The 20229-nt window shown below is 40.4% G+C and overlaps 1 protein-coding gene across 1 annotated transcript; it reads left to right on the top strand.

Moving 5' to 3' along the window:
• Nucleotides 1–4516: 4516 nt before the first annotated feature.
• si:ch211-157b11.8 (fibroleukin) lies at nucleotides 4517–8498 on the top strand. Its single transcript, XM_039799056.1, has 6 exons — nucleotides 4517–5099; nucleotides 6015–6210; nucleotides 6599–6676; nucleotides 6759–6871; nucleotides 7008–7270; nucleotides 7829–8498. The coding sequence occupies exons 1-6, from the start codon at nucleotides 4818–4820 to the stop codon at nucleotides 8169–8171; spliced, it is 1275 nt and encodes a 424-aa protein (XP_039654990.1). The 5' UTR covers nucleotides 4517–4817; the 3' UTR covers nucleotides 8172–8498.
• The last annotated feature ends 11731 nt before the right edge of the window (nucleotides 8499–20229 follow it).

Here is a 20229-nt window from a genome sequence, read left to right as displayed (position 1 = left end):
CTACGTCAGACGCAGGAAACTAAATCTCAGCCCATTTATGACTCCTTTATTATTACTATTTATTATAGACTAAAGGTTCTGCATTTTTTTCTGCAGAAATAAATGCAATATCAGACTCAGCTGCAGTTTTCAGGGGGTTGTCAGCAATGCAACACTTACAGAAAAGTGTATGTAAAGAGATATACTGGTATATCATGTCATATCATCATTGGTATAGAGATGTGTTAGCATATGTTCTTTCCAAATGTGGGTGTAAAAGGAACAGAGAGTCTGGCTACTTCACATAGCATTCGGGGATGGGAGGAAAACTTGCTCTGGTTTAATGGCATTTATTTAAACCAATCAAAATCGTCATGGGCGGTGCTAGAGAAAACTCAGATTGGACAGATTGTCTAGCTAGCTGTCTCAATTTACCATGCAGAGATCTGAGGAGCAGTTAATGCGTAACTCTCGCCAAAATGCAACCTAGGGTCTTTTTGTGAATGTACCCGAGTCAAACTTTCGTTTAAAAGCATATTTAGGACGGAAGCGCCACTTTTAAGATTTACCGTATTTTCGCTATTTTGAGGCTAGCATGAAAGTGCCCCTATCACTCCCATTCAAAAGGCCATTTGACCGAAAAATGAAAATACGGGTAAATCTTAAAAGTGGTGCTTCTGTCCTAAATATGCTGTACTGTACGGTAATTCCTCTACTATGCAACAGTAAGTTGCATGGTTATGCACAATCGTTAGCCTATATTTACAAAAACGTCTACTAGCCATAACGTGAGATACAAGGTAATGGAGCCTTTTATACATTGTCGTGTTTTTAGAAATAATAAAACTATGATAAGTAAAGTTATCGCGCAAAGTGCACAGGGGCAGCAATGGAATGCTAACGGCGGGTGATGGCTTGTTAGCATCAAAATGGCGCCATAGGAGCTACACGTTGTGGGGTGAGGCTTACCCCCTTGGGAGGGACCAGAGACATCGGCAAGTTTTTAATCAGTTGAATCCAGGATACTTTATGCAAATGAGGAGGGGTCGGCTTGTCACCTCTCAAAATCTGATGAAAATCTTTTAAACTGACCTTTGTCGATCAAAAGAACAGACAGATTCAGCAACTGTATGGCCTATTTCTTGCTTAAAAATGTTTTCAGAAACACATTTCGGTGAACTTTTTTTGTAAAATACGAGATACAGTACAGTAAGTGTTCCTTTTGGGACAATATTAACCATTGAAAGTGGGCACTACGGCAGTAAGTGGTCAGTGCACATTAGCAGTGTACTGACTGAAGTATGCTGAATGAGACACAGCCATAGACTATACTCAACATGAACACACCACATAACTGAACTTAAAATCGTTGGAGTCCCCCTTTAAAGCTGAGGTTTAAAGTTCACTCTTGACAGTCTCAAGGTCCATTTAGTGGGATTTCTAGAGCTTTTGATCATCACAGGATCTTCATCAGCAGCTACTTCATAGCTCTGCAGGACCCTCTTATTTAAATCACTCCCCCCCATCAGTGATGCTTTTTATCTTTATATGATCAAGATTACATGTTAGAGATGTGATGGTTCAGTGTGGTTTATTGTAGTGAATCATAGCCAATAGGGAGAGCTGTGATGATCCACCACTAGAGGACAGTGTCAACTCACTTTGAATGAATGAACCAAGTGAACTGGTTGTCTCAGACATTAGGGCACATTTATGTTTTGGACCTCTGTAGAGCGGTGTAGCACTCTGTGTGGACATTGTGCTGAGAAAGTGTTAAAGTCAAAGAAGGGTGAATGAGCTGCTTCTGTGATACATGAAAATGTATGAAAATGTCTTTGTCCCCTAAACACAAGAACAACTGAAACATGCAAAGATGGGGATGCAGGTCAGCCTTTACAGCCTGTGTGTGTGTGTGTGTGTGTGTGTGTGTGTGTGTGTGTGTGTGTGTGTGTGTGTGTGTGTGTGTGTGTGTGTGTGTGTGTGTGTGTGTGTGTGTGTGTGTGTGTGTGTGTGTGTGTGTGTGTGTGTGTGTTAATTCTTGACTTAGCTACCTTTGGGGACACATTTTAGACTAAACACAAATGAATTGGGGACAGTTTGTTCAAATGGGGACAAAAGCTGATTTTGGGGTCAGTGGTTAAGGTTAGGCCTGTAGTGGTTATGGTTAGGGCTGGGTGAACATCTCCATGAAATGAATGTATTTGTCTGTGTTATAGGGCTGCAACTAACGATTATTTTCATGTCAATTAATCTGTAGGTTATTTTCTTGATTAATCAATTAGTTGTTTTGGTCTATAAAATGTTGATCAGTGTTTTCCAAAGCCCAAGATGACATCCTGTCTTGTTTTTTAGAAAATATTCACATTAAGGAAGCTGGAATCAGAGAAGTTTCAGTTTAAGTTTTTTTTTCATAAAAAATGACTTAAACCGATTATCAGCTACACATTTATTATTATTATTATTATTATTATTATTATTATTATTATTATTATTATCATTATTATTATTATTATTATTATTATTATTAAGTAAATTTGAGATATAGTAAGACAATGCTTTCCATTTCTTCAGATGCAGCTAAATTATACTGATCTATATTAGCTCACAATAATCAGGTATATATTTTTAATTGGTCTTTACTGTGGCTTTTTTTTTTATTGGTGAATGTGTGCTGTAGTATCTTTTGCATACTATTTATAATGTGCATATAATTACTTTATAAGATATGTTGTTATATTGTATTTTTGGGGTATCTTTTGAATATGTGGCAAGGGACAAAAGATATAAATCAGTCATGTAAGCTAACTCAGTTACAGTTACTTTTTTTTCCTGTTGATCAATAAATAATGAATGAATGAAAGGCTTTATTTTGAACATGTAAAAATAATATAATAAAAGCCAAAAGAACACAAACAAAAAAACAATATTAACTTAACATGTCCATAGTAATAGTTAGACGCAAACGTTTATTTAATCCTACCCCTTCTCCACTAATCATTAATAATCATCATATTGGCTTCATATTGTCCATATAAAAAAAAAAGTATTTAAATATGTATATAGCCACTATAGAAAATAAATAATGTAAATGAATAAATCATCTGTTAGAACAACTGGTCAAAGCCCATCTTCCTCCCTGTTGTGAAAACCATATTTTTTTTTACCACTTTTGGAACTAGTTCATGCTTGTGCATTCCTTTAGCACTGCACTCAATCCATTCCACAGCTTCACTCCACATATAGAAATTAAAAAACTTTAAATGTTGTCCGCACAGTCATTTAGATATGGTAATACCAGTTAATAGTTAAGAATGTAGAGTGATTTGTGGTCCAGAACGTGTTTTGTCTTACTCAGTACTGAAATGCTTCTTGAAAGTTAGTGTGTTTTATGTGAGATTTCCAGCTTATTTTGTCATCTATTATCACAAGACACTTATTTTCATTAACTCTATCTATGTCCTCACCACCTGTATCTGTACTTGAGTACTCAGTACAAAAAAGAACATAATAACATTTGTTATTGACGAAATTTAGAATTGTAGCATCTATAAAGATCTTATTTTTTACCACATTCTCAGTGTTGCATTGATCATTTATCTAACATATCTTAAAATAATTATGTACCAAGAGAAAAGTGTTTGAATTCAGTAACGTAAAATTAGGATCCCAAATCTTTACTCTCTTTTGAGTCTTCTTTAACATCTTAATTTAAGCTCACAGACTCCTTTGTTTCTTTTAAAGAACAGAGCTGCCACTGGCTCATCACAACAACCGTTTGACATTATGAGGTTATTTTTTCTGACTGAGCCTAACAGAGATCTCATCTTGATTCCGTTCTGCTCCATGTTCATGTGTTAAGTATGTCTACGTGTGTGTTTGGGCTCCTTGTTAGTGGGAGCGTGCCTCTGCAGAATCCTGATGACTGGTGTTTATAGAGGAATTCCTGCCTTCTGGCTCCTATTGAATGTAGAGTCTTTATGGCCTCTTTGGAACTCCGTTTGTAAACACAAACACTGAGACACAAAAGGACGTAAGTGAGAAAATGGTGCACAGGAGGGAAGGAGCCACATACTTTAAGCATCTGCTACATTATCATCTCTACAAACATTGCTGAGTATGCACATTGATGGGTAAGAGGAAGTCAAAGTCTGTTCAGATCGGGTTCTCAAGAGGAATTAATTCTAGCATATACATACAACATGTGAGACAGGTATAATTGTAAAGGCAGGTGAGGAGCTCATCCACAGCATTAATAAAAGGTCCATTAATCTGTGAAAGTTTATTTCTGCATGTTTCACCACGTGTGTGTGTATGCATGTATGTATGTATGTATGTGTGTGTGTGTGTGTGTGTGTGTATGTGTGTGTGTGTGTGTGTGTGTGTGTGTGTGTGTGTGTGTGTGTGTGTGTGTGTGTGTGTGTGTGCCAGGGGGTGGGTGCAGTAGTCCGTGTCAGACAGCAAAGAGTGCCGCAGTTATCTAGGAATCTGAGCCAAAGCAACCTCACAGACAGAGAGCAGGAGAAAGAGGAGGACCGGGAGTGAGGTGAACTGAGGTGGGTGGAAAAAGAAAGAAGAGGATGAATGAAGCACAAAGAGTAGAAAGCAAGACAGACGAGTACAACTATAGAAAGATCTAAACAAAAAGGACAGGTCAGCAAGCACTTTTCACCTGAAGAGGCAGTTGTTGAGATACAAAGGAAAGTGAAGGGAAAGTTTTCTGAGGATCATCAACAACAAAAGGACAACTTACAGCTCAGAGAAAGAAGGCTTTCCTCCTGGAGGAGAAAGTGGACCACTGCTCAAGAGTTTAAGACAAAGGTCAGGACGAGCCTGCATTTATGCACTTTCACATGATTCCACTCAGTTCTCTCGGTTTGCTTCCTCTGCTGGCGCTCTATGTGGGAGCACTGCTGTCCTCGGATGCATCTCCGGCCTGCACGCACCCTCCCTGCAGGGACAGTCTGGTAGCTGCACCCATCCAGCCCGGGATGGTGGGAAGAGTGGGCACTGGGGCCTGTGAGGGTCAAACGGCCTGCAGGATAGGGGTTTCACTTCCAGCCACCTCAGATGTTCCTCGGAGGGGGGAGCACAGGCAGGATTTCCCCCAGGTTCAGCCTAAGGTGAGTGACATCACTTACAGTGTAGTGGCAGTCCCAATGAGACTTATTGTTTACTAATCTTAAAATATTATTCTAAGGGTTCCCAGATAGCTCAGTTGGTAAAGCGGGCGCCCATTTATACAAGTTTACTCCTCAATGCAGCGGGCCTGGGTTCGACTGTGGCCTTTTGCTGCATGTCATTCCCCCTCTTTCTCCCCTTTCATGTCTTCAGCTGTCCTGTCAAAAGTAAAGGCTGAAAATGCCCAAAGAATTATCTAAAAAAATTAAAATACAAATAAAAATGTTATTCCAAAAAAAAAAAAAGATATTACTTTAATATAACTTTTAATCTCAGCCATGTAGCAGTGAGATGTTTCAGAAACATTTTTAGACGAGTTGAAGCAGAGCTGAACCCCTGTCTACTCATGCACGTGCCAGGGAGAACTGAGCAGTGTACTATCAGGAACAGGTCAGCAGGTCTTTTCTCACGGGAAAGTCGCCACACTAAACTTGGCACCACCTAACAGCCATGAAGCAATGGCAGTCAGCAATCAAAGAAGGGATAAAATTAGAGCTGCTTTAAAAATGTCCTCATCATATGGTTGTGCTGAGCTCATGCAGCAACAGGTGCGTGTGAGTGAGTGACTACAATGGCTGATGTAAGTGTAAGAGACAGATTGAGTGTGACACAAAACATGTCACTGAGCTGTGAGTTTTGAGTGGATTAGCCTTTCAGATGCCATCTTCCCAACTGAAGCATGCATGATTATGCACAGCTTAATTTTCTTTAATTAAAAACACAGCATTATTTCACTCAACAACATGTATGACTATGAAATGTCCTTGGCGTATAAATATGATTTGACAGTGTTTACTCATGATCGATGGCTGAGTGACTGGCACATCAAGAAGTACCTGTGAGCACTGTCTTTGCAGACTGGAGGTGTGAAAGAGCGTCTCGTTCGGCTGCAGCGCTGCATGCACTCTCTCCAGGAAACAGGGGGCCCTTGGAGTCACGGGGGCCAGGAGAGCAACTCTCTAGGGGCCATCCTGGCACTAATGGCAGCTGTACTGACAGAGTGTGACCTCCACTGTCACAGCCAGGCCCTTGGGGCGATGGCCAAACGACTTGGTGAGTAGTACACATTTATATCCCCCACCTCTGCAACACACAGACACGCATGCACGCATGCACGCACGCACGCTCGCACGCAAACACACACACACACACACAAACACACACACACACACACACACAGAAATGCCAGTGCAGTCACTCCCCCACACATAGTAAACAGAACCTCAATAAGGCATGCTAAGTGTCGGTCATAGGTGAGTGCATAGGAATTTAACTATACTGAGAAGGATGAGAAAAACTCTTCGTACATGCGCATACAGTGAAGATTTAAAGAGTCATCATACAAACTGGAGCCCCTCTGTGTCGTATATTAAGACAAAGCTTCTATATATTTTCAACCCCTGTGTCTCACCGATAACCCAATCTTTCGTGGGGTTGACAGAGAGTGCAGCCGTGGGAAGAGAGGGGGAGAGAGACCTGCTGCTTTTCCTGAAAAGCATCACACAATATTCACCCACAGGTAATGGGCATCAGAAGTCATCACATGGTACAATTGTTGCTGATTAATAAAAATGAATAAAAATGTTGTGTGTGGTTCTCAGTTGCACCCTTGGACAGGTTACATCCCCAGGACTGTGCAGAGATTTACAGGCTTGGGATCAAAGAGAATGGAATCTACACCATCCAGCCTGACCTGCAAAGGCCGGCATTGGAGGTATTTCAGATTCACCACACTCATAAAACGCACAGACGGACCCCCACCCTACTCCTCTTCTTTTAGAGATGTGTATGCTATCTATGGATCACTGAAATGTAGGATTTATAATATCAAAGTCTTTGTTTTGGCTCAGGCTAAATGTGACATGGAGATGGCAGGTGGTGGGTGGACAGTGATCCAGAATCGGCAGGACGGCTCGGTGGACTTCAACAGGACATGGCAGGAATACCGGGAGGGCTTTGGCGGTCCGCAGGGAGAGCATTGGCTGGGGAACGCAGCGCTGCAAGCCCTTACCTCCACTGGCCAGCACCAACTCCGCATCGAGCTGGAGGACTGGCACCAGCAGAAACGCCATGCTACCTACAGCAACTTCAAAGTGGCTTCAGAGGCACAGAGGTGAACCACACTGCAGAGGAACAAATACGCACTTTCTGCGTCAGCTAGATTGGTGGAATTAACTATCTTAAAGCCCCTGAAAATTGGCAGCAATCAAAGTTTAGAAAGAAATGTCTTGGTTATTATTCATAAAGAGCTTGACACTCACTTAATTTGGGCTGTGTGGTTGTAGTTTGATCAGGTTTGATTGACAGTGCTTGCAACATAAGCAAACAACACCAAAATAGCCATAACATTTTAATTCAAATGTTGCTAAACTCTGATTGGCACATGGAAGTATATGTGACATCACATTTTCCAACTGAACACCGCCCACAGAAATCTGGGTTGTGGTATTTCTGTATACCAGTAGGGTCACTGCCTGCCTGGTTGTGTGTGTGTGTGTGTGTGTGTGTGTGTGTGTGTGTGTGTGTGTGTGTGTGTGTGTGTGTGTGTGTGTGTGTGTGTGTGTGTGTGTGTGTGTGCTTTTGTAGTTCCCCAGTACACATACAGTATAAAGACGTGGATGTTATGCACAACCCCCACAAATGTGTTATATGTTATTTCTCTTTAATCCAGGTATCGTCTAACAGCACGGGAGTACTCTGGTGATGCAGGCAACGCATTGAGCTACAGCAAACGTTACAACCATGATGGCAGATCCTTCAGCACGTCTGACCGAGACCACGACCGCTATGCAGCTGGAAACTGTGGTCATTACTACGGTGCAGGCTGGTGGTTTGATGCCTGCTTGGCAGCTAACCTGAATGGACGGTATTACCGTGGGCGCTACAGTGGGGTGACCAACGGGATCTACTGGGGGACATGGTACATCCTGACAGATGGACGAACTGGAGAGCGCTACTCCTTCAAGAGGGTGGAGATGAAGACGAGACCCAAAAACTTTGTAGGAACATCCTAAATAATGATGACAATTCTCACAGATAATCATGTCAACCACACTTTTCTTTAGTCACTGTGTGGACATCACTCTCCTTGAGCCTCTTTCATGTCGCTCAGTAGTTACATGCTGATGGCAGCTAATAGATTAAAGAAAGAAACATAGTAATGTAAAACAAAGTAATGTGTACACATCCACTAGCAAACAGTTTGAAGCTTCACTCCATATTACAATATTTGTCTGTTTATTAAGGGCTTCTCTTTTGCAAAACCATATTTATAGTGTTACTCCATAAATACAAATACATATATAGTGAAAGTACTGCTTGTAGAAGTTGTGATTGTTATACTTTTCCAGAATCTTTATTGTACATTAAAAATAACATTCTGTGGTACTTTAATTAATAAATAGGATTCCTGTTGAGGTATGTGTCTACATGCAATCATTGTTTACACGGAAAGGGTGATTTTATGGTGATCCGGCAAATTCACACATACACCATGATAAAGATAAAGTTCTACACAAGCTGTTCATAAAAGTGATCCTACAAGAATGCATGGATTAACACTAGGAGCTGGTATGTGCCCCTACCTGCCTGAGCTCTGTGATCCTTTACATACTGTCTGCAACAGCTTACATGTGTTTTAGGTTAGATGATGAGAGAAAATGTCTAACTCTGAGGCTAAGAGGTCATTGTGACAGTGCAGGGGGGTCAAACAGTTGGATCTGTCTACTCACAGGCCCCTGTGTTCTGTCTCCAATAGAGCCAAACCTAAAGCTCATGGTTTGACACTAAACAAAGAGACACACAGTTTTGGAAAAGCCATTTTTCTCACCTTACCTTGCTCATACTATCCCAGGTTTAAGCCTGACACACTGATGCTGACCGGTAGGAGCTTTACTCTGTTGCCATACCACGAAACCACCCTCTGCCCACCACTATCAAGTCAAACACACACAGAAACACACACTCACCTGCTTTTTGGAGTTGGCGTCAGGCAGGCGGCCCCCCTTTCTGGCTGTGCTTCACAAAGGCTTTGATGGGAGTTTAGAGTTGGTGTGTGAGCGCTGAGTTTGGCCGTGCACGTGTGATGCTTGTTTGTGTGTGTGGAGATGGTGTGGGGATGGTCAGTGAGTGTGTGTCTCACTGTGTGCGTAGATGGCTGCACCTATTTTAGCAGCATTCACGATGAGCTGTCAGTCCCTCCAACAAGCAGGGTGTCTAATAATAACCAGTGAGGGGGCTCAGCGGGTTCTGATCTAAACACACAGACTCACCACGGGCAGACTTCAGACCAGCCACGGTATTTCACATACACTACTCATACACACACTGGGACATGCTGTCTTCATGTGTGCACGTCCGCGCACGCACGCACGCACGCACACACACACACACACACACACACACACACACACACACACACACAAACACACACACACACACACACACACACACACTCAGCAGGAGGTGCATGTTGTGCTTGAGTAAATTAAAACAAGTGCACATTAGAAATAAAAAGACAGTTTTCCGCCCTGATTATTGTTATGCAGCCACAAGCTTTTTTTCCCCATTTCTCTATCTTACACATATACTTCGCACACACACACAAAACACACAGCAGACAGTTAATCATAGGTAATCAAGATCAATCACCCATATAAGCCATTATACATATCAGCTTTCTTATTTGATTTTGTGTGTGTGTGTGTGTGTGTGTGTGTGTGTGTGTGTGGTGTGTGTGTGTGTGTGTGTGTGTGTGAGCATGTGTGTTGTATTACTGGAGAAAACAATACAAGGTTAAAGTGAAAGGCTCCATGTAGTGCCCTCTAGTGGCCTCTGATCATACCGGACAGTCATAAAAAAACTTTATTTTAGCTGAAGATAACTTGTAACATTTGCAGTAGGTAAGTTTACAATGAACACATTGTCCTGTTGGTCAAAGTAAAGGTTCTGTCTTTGAGAAATATTCATCATGATGAATCTCTCAAATGCAGCTCAATACCTAAAAAAAAGACAATTCAATACTGATAGGAAAATAAATCACTTGTACCTACTCCTTGTCATTTTCGACTCATCTTCACCTTATTTTTTTCTTTCATGTTATCCCTAAATCTCAATTCATCTCCTAAAAAATAAATAAATAAATTGTATTCTTCATACTCTGAGCTGCAGTCACCTTAAAATATCAATGAGTCCTCTTCTTTTCTCCTCTCTGCATCCATCAGTCTTGTTGACAAGGGAGGAACAGAGGCCCAGGGTTGTGTCACCACAGTATCCTGGCACAGTGTCTGGAGTAGGGTGATAGCGGTGGCACTGCAGGGTGTGAGGGGTACGGGCAGGCTCTTCTACCCCAGGGCCGGAAGCCCAGCCTGGGCAGCGGTTAGCCAGCACATCCCTCTAAGAAACGTTGCGCTCCTCTGAGGGAAGTTCCCCTGTAACCTATGTCATTCATTACTGTATGCCACATGAAGGCATCAGATTAAAAACATCAACATATACGTCTAACTCATCTTTAAACCACTTTGTTGAGTATGGTGAGAGCACTATCTACACATCCAGAGGCAGACATTCACAAGGTGTCTTATCTGGGATTATGTATTTGATGCACAAGCTAATTTGAACAGTCATGATGGTCACAGAAAATGTCCCCTAAAATGTGAGACCTTGACTATACTGATTTGTAAATGTGCAAAGTGTGTCACTAGAGAGGTGTTTTTTTACATTCCTCTACTGAAGGAGATGTCTGTGCACTTTCCTGAAATCTGAGAATCAAACGTATCCGGCCAAGCTAGATTTGGTACATCACTATCCCGTAAGCCAATCGCTGTCTGATACGCAAAAGTCGGAAAAGAAACCTGAAGCCTCCAGCGCAGAGCGGACTGTCACTGCAGAGAGCGAATGGCTAAATCTCTCTGATGTTTCTAGACATCTTGATGCACACTGCTCTATCACCAGTCAACTTAGCGTACGTACATGCAGCAGTGGTGGGCGGGAACGCGAGGCCAGATCCATATTTTCTCAATGAGGGAGAAAGAGTAGATATGCTTACAGCACCTTTTCAGATACTTCTTTTTACTTTCTATGTGAGAAAACCTTGGTGAACAAAATATTAACCATAGCAGAGTATTTTTACATACTTTAACACGTGTCTGGAGGAAGAGGAGGACTTTAAGAGATAATATGAACAAAAGCCAAATCTCCAAATGGCTACTGCAAAACATTTTGTTTTAGTTTCTTGATCACATAATGTATTTATCCAGACGATATCTATCCATCAATCTATCCAACTTTAATAATGATCAGCTTTACTGATCAGTAATCAGCCTCACTTGGGGTAAATAGTGACAATATCAGGTGAGAAGACAGAGTCTGACTTCAGTATATACTTTGCAATTTCCCTTTAGTAAAAATATAAGTTCCAGTCCTTCCAAAGATTAGTTCAGTTACAGAGAGGACCTAGGTAGACTAGTTAAGCTGACCGAAAAGATGGTCAGGTATTTCATAAAGGGCAAAAATCTGCCCGGCTTTCACAGATAAACAGTTTGAAGCCCATCAGCTCTCATCGTGACTACTTTAACAATGAAACAGTGTAAGTAAGCCAGTCTGTCTCTGTTTAACACCAGGTGGCAATGTTGCTTAACAAAGAGGAGATCTGGGAATTATTTTCCCACTCAGTCACAAACACAAAGAGGCAGAAACATTCTGTGCATAGAAACTACAGAGCAAAAGATATTGTGCTCTATGTGAAAAAACAGTTGAAAAATAACTCTGTCATGTGAAATGTCAAATTATGTCATATGTATATGTATTAAGGCTATGTATTTCAGTAAAATGTGATTCCTTTCAGTGGTTTTGAGCGTACTAGAAATGCTGCAAAAACAAGACAAAACCAAAAAAAACTCCTTGCGGTGCTTCTTTTTAACACTAGGGGCACCGTAATTGAGGTTTGAAGTCAAAGGTCAAAAAACTTATTGCCGTGAGAAGTGTTTGCGAAATGTAAAGACTCTTTTATAACTTCACAAATATGGTTGCAAGAGTATGAGATTTTCACAGTACGGTAACTGTCTCAGAATATTTTCACTGTATTAGACAATTTTTATTATCAGTTACAATGACCCTTAAAGGAGTGAAAATCAAAGTTTTTTTTGGTTGAACAAACCCTTTATTATAATTGAAACTTGGAACCAGTTTTTTTAATGATAGTATGTGTAAAAAGTCTCCCTTTTGAAAATATTTTTTCAATACCATAGATAAGTACACGGTATGAAAACTGTCAATTTTCTGAAACCGGAATATCCCCTTCAACCCTATTCACAATACACTTTTCATTCTTAAATCTGCTCTCATGGTGATAAAGGGGTGCATGTGGGCTGTCGAGGATGAGGAGGGGTTGTTTAAAGGTGTGTGAAAACAACAGGCCGTTAGAGGCTCCCCCTCCCTGACCACAGGGCCACCAAGAGACAGCATGTGCCTGCTTTTAATACTGGTCCTGCAGAAAACCAAAGCAAAGCAGCGTTCCGTTTGAAACCGGAATTCACCAGAACAAGTGTATCCTGATGTGGTGAGGAGCTGGGGTGAGCAGGGAGGGGAGAGGAGGACACAGAGGGCGCCATGTGGCAGGCCTCACTCCATCTCTTGTCATTTCTAGATCTGCACAAGAAAGTGAAAAAGGGTTTTTTTTTAGGGAGGGGAAGAGACACTAGAGGCTGTGTTGTGAGTGAGATTTGTAACACCTAACATATTGAATGAACTAAAATATGTATTTAATAAATACTCAACATGCCGAATATGCTTGATGCTAATGTACTGATTTCCCCCAAGCTGTTGTAAATAGCAGCTGTCACACACTCATGTGACACTGCAGAGATAAATAAAGAGAAAAAATATGATTACAGTAGTCTGTTGTGCCCTTATCCTTGAATGTGAACAACAACAAACCAGAAAGTCTTAAGAGTGCAGGTGACATAAATTGCCATTTTCCAGTTTTGTCTTTATTGGCATTTCTTTGCAAATTTCCCCTGTTACTATTATAAATATGATCATTAGTAAGGTGATAATATGTCAGTGTTGTGTTTGCAACGTGTTCCCGCTACCCGCTTCCCAAGTTGTCAAAAACTCAGTTATTGGAGATTCAAGGTCAATCTTTTGTTCACTGTGAGGGAAGCAGATCAGGACAGTTTCTCTTCATGACATTTTATAGTCTCAAGTACTGTAAACAAAACAAGCTTTACTGTAAAAGTGAATTTGTGCCTATTCTAAAATATTATTGTGGCCAATTCTTACTTAGGTAAAAGGAAAAAATACATATCCAGAAAAACAACATTTGGTGATAATGCTTCACATCAGTTGCCCTCTCTATTTCCCGTAGTATCAGAGTGTCTGGTGTTGACTGTTTGCATTATAATCCATCAAACTGACGCTCTGATGTGGAGGGGAGAAGGAATAATTACTGTAGCGAGAGGAAAGGTGATGAGATTGAGAATGATGCTGATCAGGCAGACTCTGAAATCAAAGGATTATCTAATCTGATAATGCCGATTGACACAAACACACATGAAAGGAAACCACCAGGTCAGAAGCAGCTCATCGTAATCCACATGAAATACCAGGAAGACTTTTGACAATTAATAAACCAACAAACACTGTGTCTGTCAAAAATGATGTGTGTGTGTGTGTGTGTGTTTGTGTTCTGTTACTCTGCCACAACTTTCTGCAGGTGCAAGAGAGAAAGCGACGGAGAGAAGAGAAACACAGCTGACCATTAGGCGGCTTTACCACATCCTTCATACTGCACTTCACTTCTTCCCCAGCACACACACACACACACACACACACACACACACACACACACACACACACACACACACACACGCAAACACACATACACACACCCTGTTTATTCGCTGTCTCACTGTGTGTGTGTGTGTGTGTGTGTGTGTGTGTGTGTGTGTGTGTGTGTGTGTGTGTGTGTGTGTGTGTGTGTGTGAGTGACAGGCAGGACGGGTTAGCACTGGAGAATCAGCTTAAGCAAAGCAGCAGACATTTCTTCACAGCAGGAGGAAAGTCAGGAGATTTATAGACTCACAATCACTGAGGATCAAACACAGAGCAAAGAGATGCACACACAAAAACACACACACGTACATGCAGAAACTCAACCTTTAGACAACATAAAGCACACGGATGCTCTTATATACTGCATTCAAAACTTTGTCACTTAAGATGTGGACACATCATTTTCCTTGGAGGTGAAGGCAAAAGCTGTCACCCAGCAAAGTAGTCTGGATGACGGAAAGAAAACATGAGGAAAAGCAAGAGACGGTGTTCAGTGACAGTGACAGCTTCATGGCTCTATGGATGTCAACGTCAGTCAGTCAATCAGACTTTAGTTATCCCCTGACGTTGTATCTAGTGCCACCAGCAGGTCAAAAATTTCTCTTTTAATGTGAAATTTCTCAACTACTCTACTCAATGAATTAGCACAAAGGTTTTCAGAAAACATTCAAACTCAAGTGACCATAAGCAGCTTTTCCAGTTCTCTGGCCAGTTATCATATTTTATTCCCTGAACAGTGCCTGCCTTTACAGTCCTTATTACACACATCTGAACATGCACACTTCTTCACCAGCACACACACACACACACACACACACACCCACAGGGACTGGATTCACGTAAAGACAAAATAAAGGCACGTCTGAAATTGATCAAAACTCACAGGTTGAGAAGAAAAGAGGTGTTTTGAATTCTACAACTCCCTGGACAGCTCTAGTGAAACAGAGTTTGATTGACAGGTTGTTAGTGACAAGGTGTTGTAAACTTTCACTTCCTGCTGCTCTTTGGGCAGGAAGTGAAGTAGTGAACCTCTGACCTCTAAAGACTTTGTAAAGATCCTTTTCAAGACTACACACAGTGAAGTAAGAGAACAAGTAGGGACATTCAAAAGATACTGGAACATTTTTAGTGAGATGTGTGTAAACCAACGGTAACAGGAGAGTAGAGTCCAGTTTAGAAAAAAGTGTAAATACTGAATAATGTAATTATTTATAATATTGAACTATAGTGATAATAAAAGGAAAGATGGAGTTCAGGGTAAAAGTTATGGCCAACCCATCCTCAAGAGTAAATGTGCCATTTATAACTCAAACTGTGTTGGACCGGGCTCTCTCTCGGACTGGACTTAAAATAAATCCTAATAATATTCAGGCGGAATAACTTTTACATATGTAAGAATAGCAACACCACTGTGTAGAAAATACTGTGTTACAAGTAAAAGTCCTGCATTAAAAACTGGCCCACGGGTGTCAAGGTAGCTCAGTTGGTAGAGCAGGCACCCATATAAAGAGGTTTACTCCTCAACGCAGGGGGCCAGGGTTCGACTCTGACCTGTGGCCCTTTGTTGCATGTTGTTCCCCCTCTCTCTCCCTTCCCTTTCATGTCTTCAGTTGTCCTGTCAATAAAGGCCTAAATATGCCCCAAAAAAATAATCTTTGAAAAAAATGGCCCATTTCAGGATAATAAACATTATATTATTGGATTATAAGTATGGATGCATTAATGTGTCGATCAGTTTAACGTTGCAGCTGGTGAAGGTAGAGCAAATTTGAATTACTTTATACTTTAAAATGTGTTTCTTGAGTGTATTTCCTGAATCTGGAAATGAACGAGTAAGTAAAGTTATCAAATGAATGTGGAGTAAAAAGTTCAATATTTGTTTCTGAATTGTAGTGGAGTAGAAGTTGCAGAAATGGAGAGTAAGTACTACACATACCTCAAAATTGGACTCAAGTACAGTACTCGAGTAAACGTACTTAGTTACTTTACACCACTTCAAAGTTTCCTGACTGATCTGTTGCCTCAACACTGCCTCCTCTGGATGACGTCATGTTTCTGAATGAATTCACTCATCATACTACCACTACCACTGCAGTGATTGGTTGACAGATGAGGCAGTCAGAGAATGTTAAATTCAATTAAAACATTTATTTAAATATATGACAGATTAAAATAAATGAATAGTTAAATCAAATACATATATGTACTGTTTTGATGTATTTAAAAAAAAATTAAATCAATTCAACTAGAAAATAAAATAAATTAAAACAAATAAAGTAAACTGTTTGCCAGTTATAGGAGCTACTTTTAGCCTTAGGATGTTTTGTGAAAACGGCCCAGGGGGGTTTTGCTCAAATCTTTTGGATCTGTATCAGGATTTAAGATATTGCAGTTCCCTGCATACCACTGATGAGGTATTATATAATCTCATCGTTGTCATTCTCATCTAGATCTTTGTCTCTTGAGTCAAGAGAAAGCAATGTTTGGGTCAGTGAATTAAAGAGGCGAAGGAACTATGATTTCAGATGGATAAGACAGTGTAACAGAAAAATATAAATAGGGTGCACAGTGATGGTTAACCAAAGCAAATCACTGTTCACCACCAACACGAGTCCTTACAATATTAAAGGAAAATCCATGGAGGTTTGTTGTTGTCTTCTGAGGGAGGTTTGCATCTATCAAAGCACGTCAGCAAAGGTCATCCCACTGGTTTAACTATGATATATATATATATATATATATATATATATATATATATATATATATATATATATATATATATATATATAAAAAGAAAGGGAAATGCTCTGTCACATTAGGGTGAAGGAGGAGGCGGAGGAGGAGCACTCCTGGTTGGCTTGACTTTATGTTTGACCTTTTCGGGAACTAATCCTTGAATATAATAGACTGTAAGATATGGAAAATGACTGCGCTGTTATCTCTGTTACCCTGGAGACCATCAGCAGCACCCAGGGCTGCTGCAGCTGCCAAGTTATTAAAAGCATCCAGTTTGTATATAATGGAAAAAATACCTTTTCTGGTCACTCCCCACACTCATACACAATGCTTTAACACTACAATAAATAGGTTACTCTTCATTCTTTGTGCCTAAAGGGGCAACATGTTCACCTTATCAAGTGTTTTTCATTCTTAATGTATCTCTGTGTCTTAATGCAAGTTTTCAAAGTTTTCCCATGTTCCTTAAGTGAAATTTGGCCTATAGATGTTTTGATGAAATTAATAAATAGCCTAGTTTGACAAAATAAGAGGGTTGAGTGAAATTTGACTTCAACGGCCTTATCAAATCATCTTTACTGTTTTCATTATTTTAAGGAACAAAATACTTCAGGATTGAAACCAAACAAACACATAATGTGCTGATTTAGACCATGGTGAAAAAAAAATGAAAAGAAAATTACACTTCTGGCCTATTAGTTTCAAATATCAAGTTAATCTAACATGGCCTGTTTGTACCCTGACCGCCGGTTTAAAAGCCTACCGCTTGTTCGCATTTGGTATTTGCAAAATTTCCAACACATGAAAACATTATTCAAATATTTTTGTCTCCCTGAGTGAAGCGGCTGCGTCTAACTCTTATCCAGTAAAATCCAACATGAAAGAAATAAGATACCACAACAAAGAACCGGAACCTCAGATGGCTGCCGCAGATAACCTAAATATAATGGAATAGCGAGCTGTATTTATGCTGTCTAAATACACAGAATAAAGACTTTGCACATGCAGAACATTAAACTTGTAAATAATAGCCAACACCATGCCCCACCCCCCCCCCTCCCCCCTTCCATGCAGCACCCTCCCTCTAATCTATCTATCATTTACACAGATCTGCCTCAGTAAATGATGCATTCCCTGCATTAGATGTATTTGTTGTGCGAGTTTGAAAAGGCGGCGATAATCTGGGAGAGAGAGATAAGAAATGCCATTTATTCCGCGGCACTTTGGAGCCTATTTCCCGGGCCGATCAGCCCCCATTCTCCCCGACACCTCCAGCAGCTCGCTGATAACGATTAGGCTATTTATTATCTTCACAAAGAACAAAGATTAGCCAGCACCGATGAAAAATTACCCCGGGATGGGTTATAATCAGTGGGACCCAAGGATCCTAACAGCATTGGATTTCTTTTTCAATCTGGGGGAGCGACTAAACACACACGCGCATCAATAAAATTTAACACGTGAGTGGTAAAAACATCAGCAAATATTTTGTAGTATTATATAATAATACTACAAAATAATGTAAATAAACAACAACAACAAAAAACCATACTAATACTAATAGGCCTACTAATACAAATACAATGAATAACCAATCATAGGCTAGGCTACTTCGAATTAATTCGGCTTTAATTAAGATTAATAGGCTAATAATAAACTATTGTCATTTTTTGTATTATAATATACCATAGTGACATTTCATTTTTTATCTTTATTGTGAGGTAAAACCACTTCCTTTCAATGACAGTCCTATAATGAGATTCTCAGAGCTGAATCGGGCTGCGACCTCTCCCTTTCTCCTGCCCTCGTGTGAGAAAAAGAACAGTAAAAAAAAAAGAAGGGCGGATTGAATTAATGTCAAATCCTAAAATGGAAGTGGATGTTCGCCGCCGATAAGGTTTTATCGCCACGCCAGATCAAAAGGGCTCACACTCAAAGCATGTGTATTTCCACATTATCATGCTGATGAGCTCTAATGCTGCCACACTTGTCCCTCCGGTATGTTACTTTCTTCAGTCTATAGGGTAGATTTTCTCCTGGAAAGGAATCGTTGTTTCTGTGTAAAGAATGACATTCAGTTCTTTAAACATACCTGATTAAGAAAAAACGATTTATCTATATATTAATCATCATTAAAGTTTCTGTTGGAAATAGGACTATAAGGGCGGTTGTTATAAATGTTTTAGATAGATAGATAGATAGATAGATAGATAGATAGATAGATAGATAGATAGATAGATAGATAGATAGATAGATGGATATAGATAGATAGATAGATAGATAGATAGATAGATAGATAGATAGATAGATAGATAGATAGATAGATAGATAGATAGATAGATAGATTTGAAAATCGCTTTCTTTGTCTTGTACATGGGCAGCCCCCCGTACCAGTACTACCTAGTAGTACTACTATATCAACTGCACATGTTCATTTTGTATTACCTCACATGTTCGTTATTATTGTTTTCCTTTTTGGTCATAAGGGGGGCTGTAATGCACATCAAGAGCAAAGGGTGATGGTTAATACGGACATCTCCTCCTGCAGCCTGCAGCCCTCCAGACTTCATCACATCCCAGGCCCTGGCCTGTTGGACCTCCAGCAAAATAGTTTTCGTACAAACACTGGCAAGCTCCTTATTTTTAAGATTTTCAAGTTAACCGAAATAGTTTACATTAGTGGGAGCAAACGAAAGTGTCTGCTGGTTGGGTGTGATTCTGCGTTGCAACATTGCTCATTGAGGACATTTGGTTTTCTAATAGAATCAAAGCAAATCAAACCTGAACTCATCTCAAGTCCACCTCAATAGTTTGTCACGCGGTGCTTGTTGGCTTGTTGTACGAAATCACAGAAGCGTCAGGAGGATGTAGGCTATTGATGTATTATTAATGCTGCCAGTGTAAATATCAGTTGCAGAGTCCTTCCTCGAGTTCATCCGCTGGGACTGCAGCAGACTCCGGGCAACCCCGTCTCTCTTTCTCTAGGAAAAGTTCATGTCCTGATTTTTTTTTTTTCTTCACTAAGATGCACTGACGTCAGGAAACGGCGTCAAGCAGGCGGCTGTGTCGGCCGGCTGGGGCTGCACGGGCTCCCTCTCCAATTATAGTCTGTCAATCATGCACGATAGGGAGAGAGACAGAGAGAGAGAGAGAGAGAGAGAGAGATCTTTAAAAAGTGTAGCCTGAACATAAACGACCAAGAGCAGAAGGAATCCGGCCAGAAATACCTTGCCTTTATACAGGGACAGTGCACAATGCAACATTAACCTTGTATAAAAACAAGAAGAAATATACACACTGTTTTCTCATAAGACATTTCTGTGCAGATTAAAGTTGGGTGTTTTATTTAGGGGACATTGCTGCACATCTTTAAGACACTGTTTCACATTTATTTCACTGTTAAAAGTTAAGAGTTCGAGGCAGTGGGTGTAACTGTGCTGGTAATGAACCATTGTCTCACATACAGTCTATACACACCAAAAATATGCAGAAAGACTAAAAGAC

This window comes from Perca fluviatilis, chromosome 4 (assembly GCF_010015445.1).
Source record: "Perca fluviatilis chromosome 4, GENO_Pfluv_1.0, whole genome shotgun sequence".
NCBI lineage: Eukaryota > Metazoa > Chordata > Actinopteri > Perciformes > Percidae > Perca > Perca fluviatilis.
The sequence above is the reverse complement of the archived record's forward strand: the minus strand, read 5'-3'. Positions and strand labels throughout refer to the sequence as shown.

Coding starts and splice junctions, on each gene's coding strand:
- si:ch211-157b11.8 (XM_039799056.1), top strand. CDS start 4,818: ATGCACTTTCACATGATTCCACTCAGTTCTCTCGGTTTGCTTCCTCTG. Junction 5,100..6,014: donor TCCCCCAGGTTCAGCCTAAG/GTGAGTGACATC, acceptor CTGTCTTTGCAG/ACTGGAGGTGTGAAAGAGCG. Junction 6,677..6,758: donor CACACAATATTCACCCACAG/GTAATGGGCATC, acceptor TGTGGTTCTCAG/TTGCACCCTTGGACAGGTTA.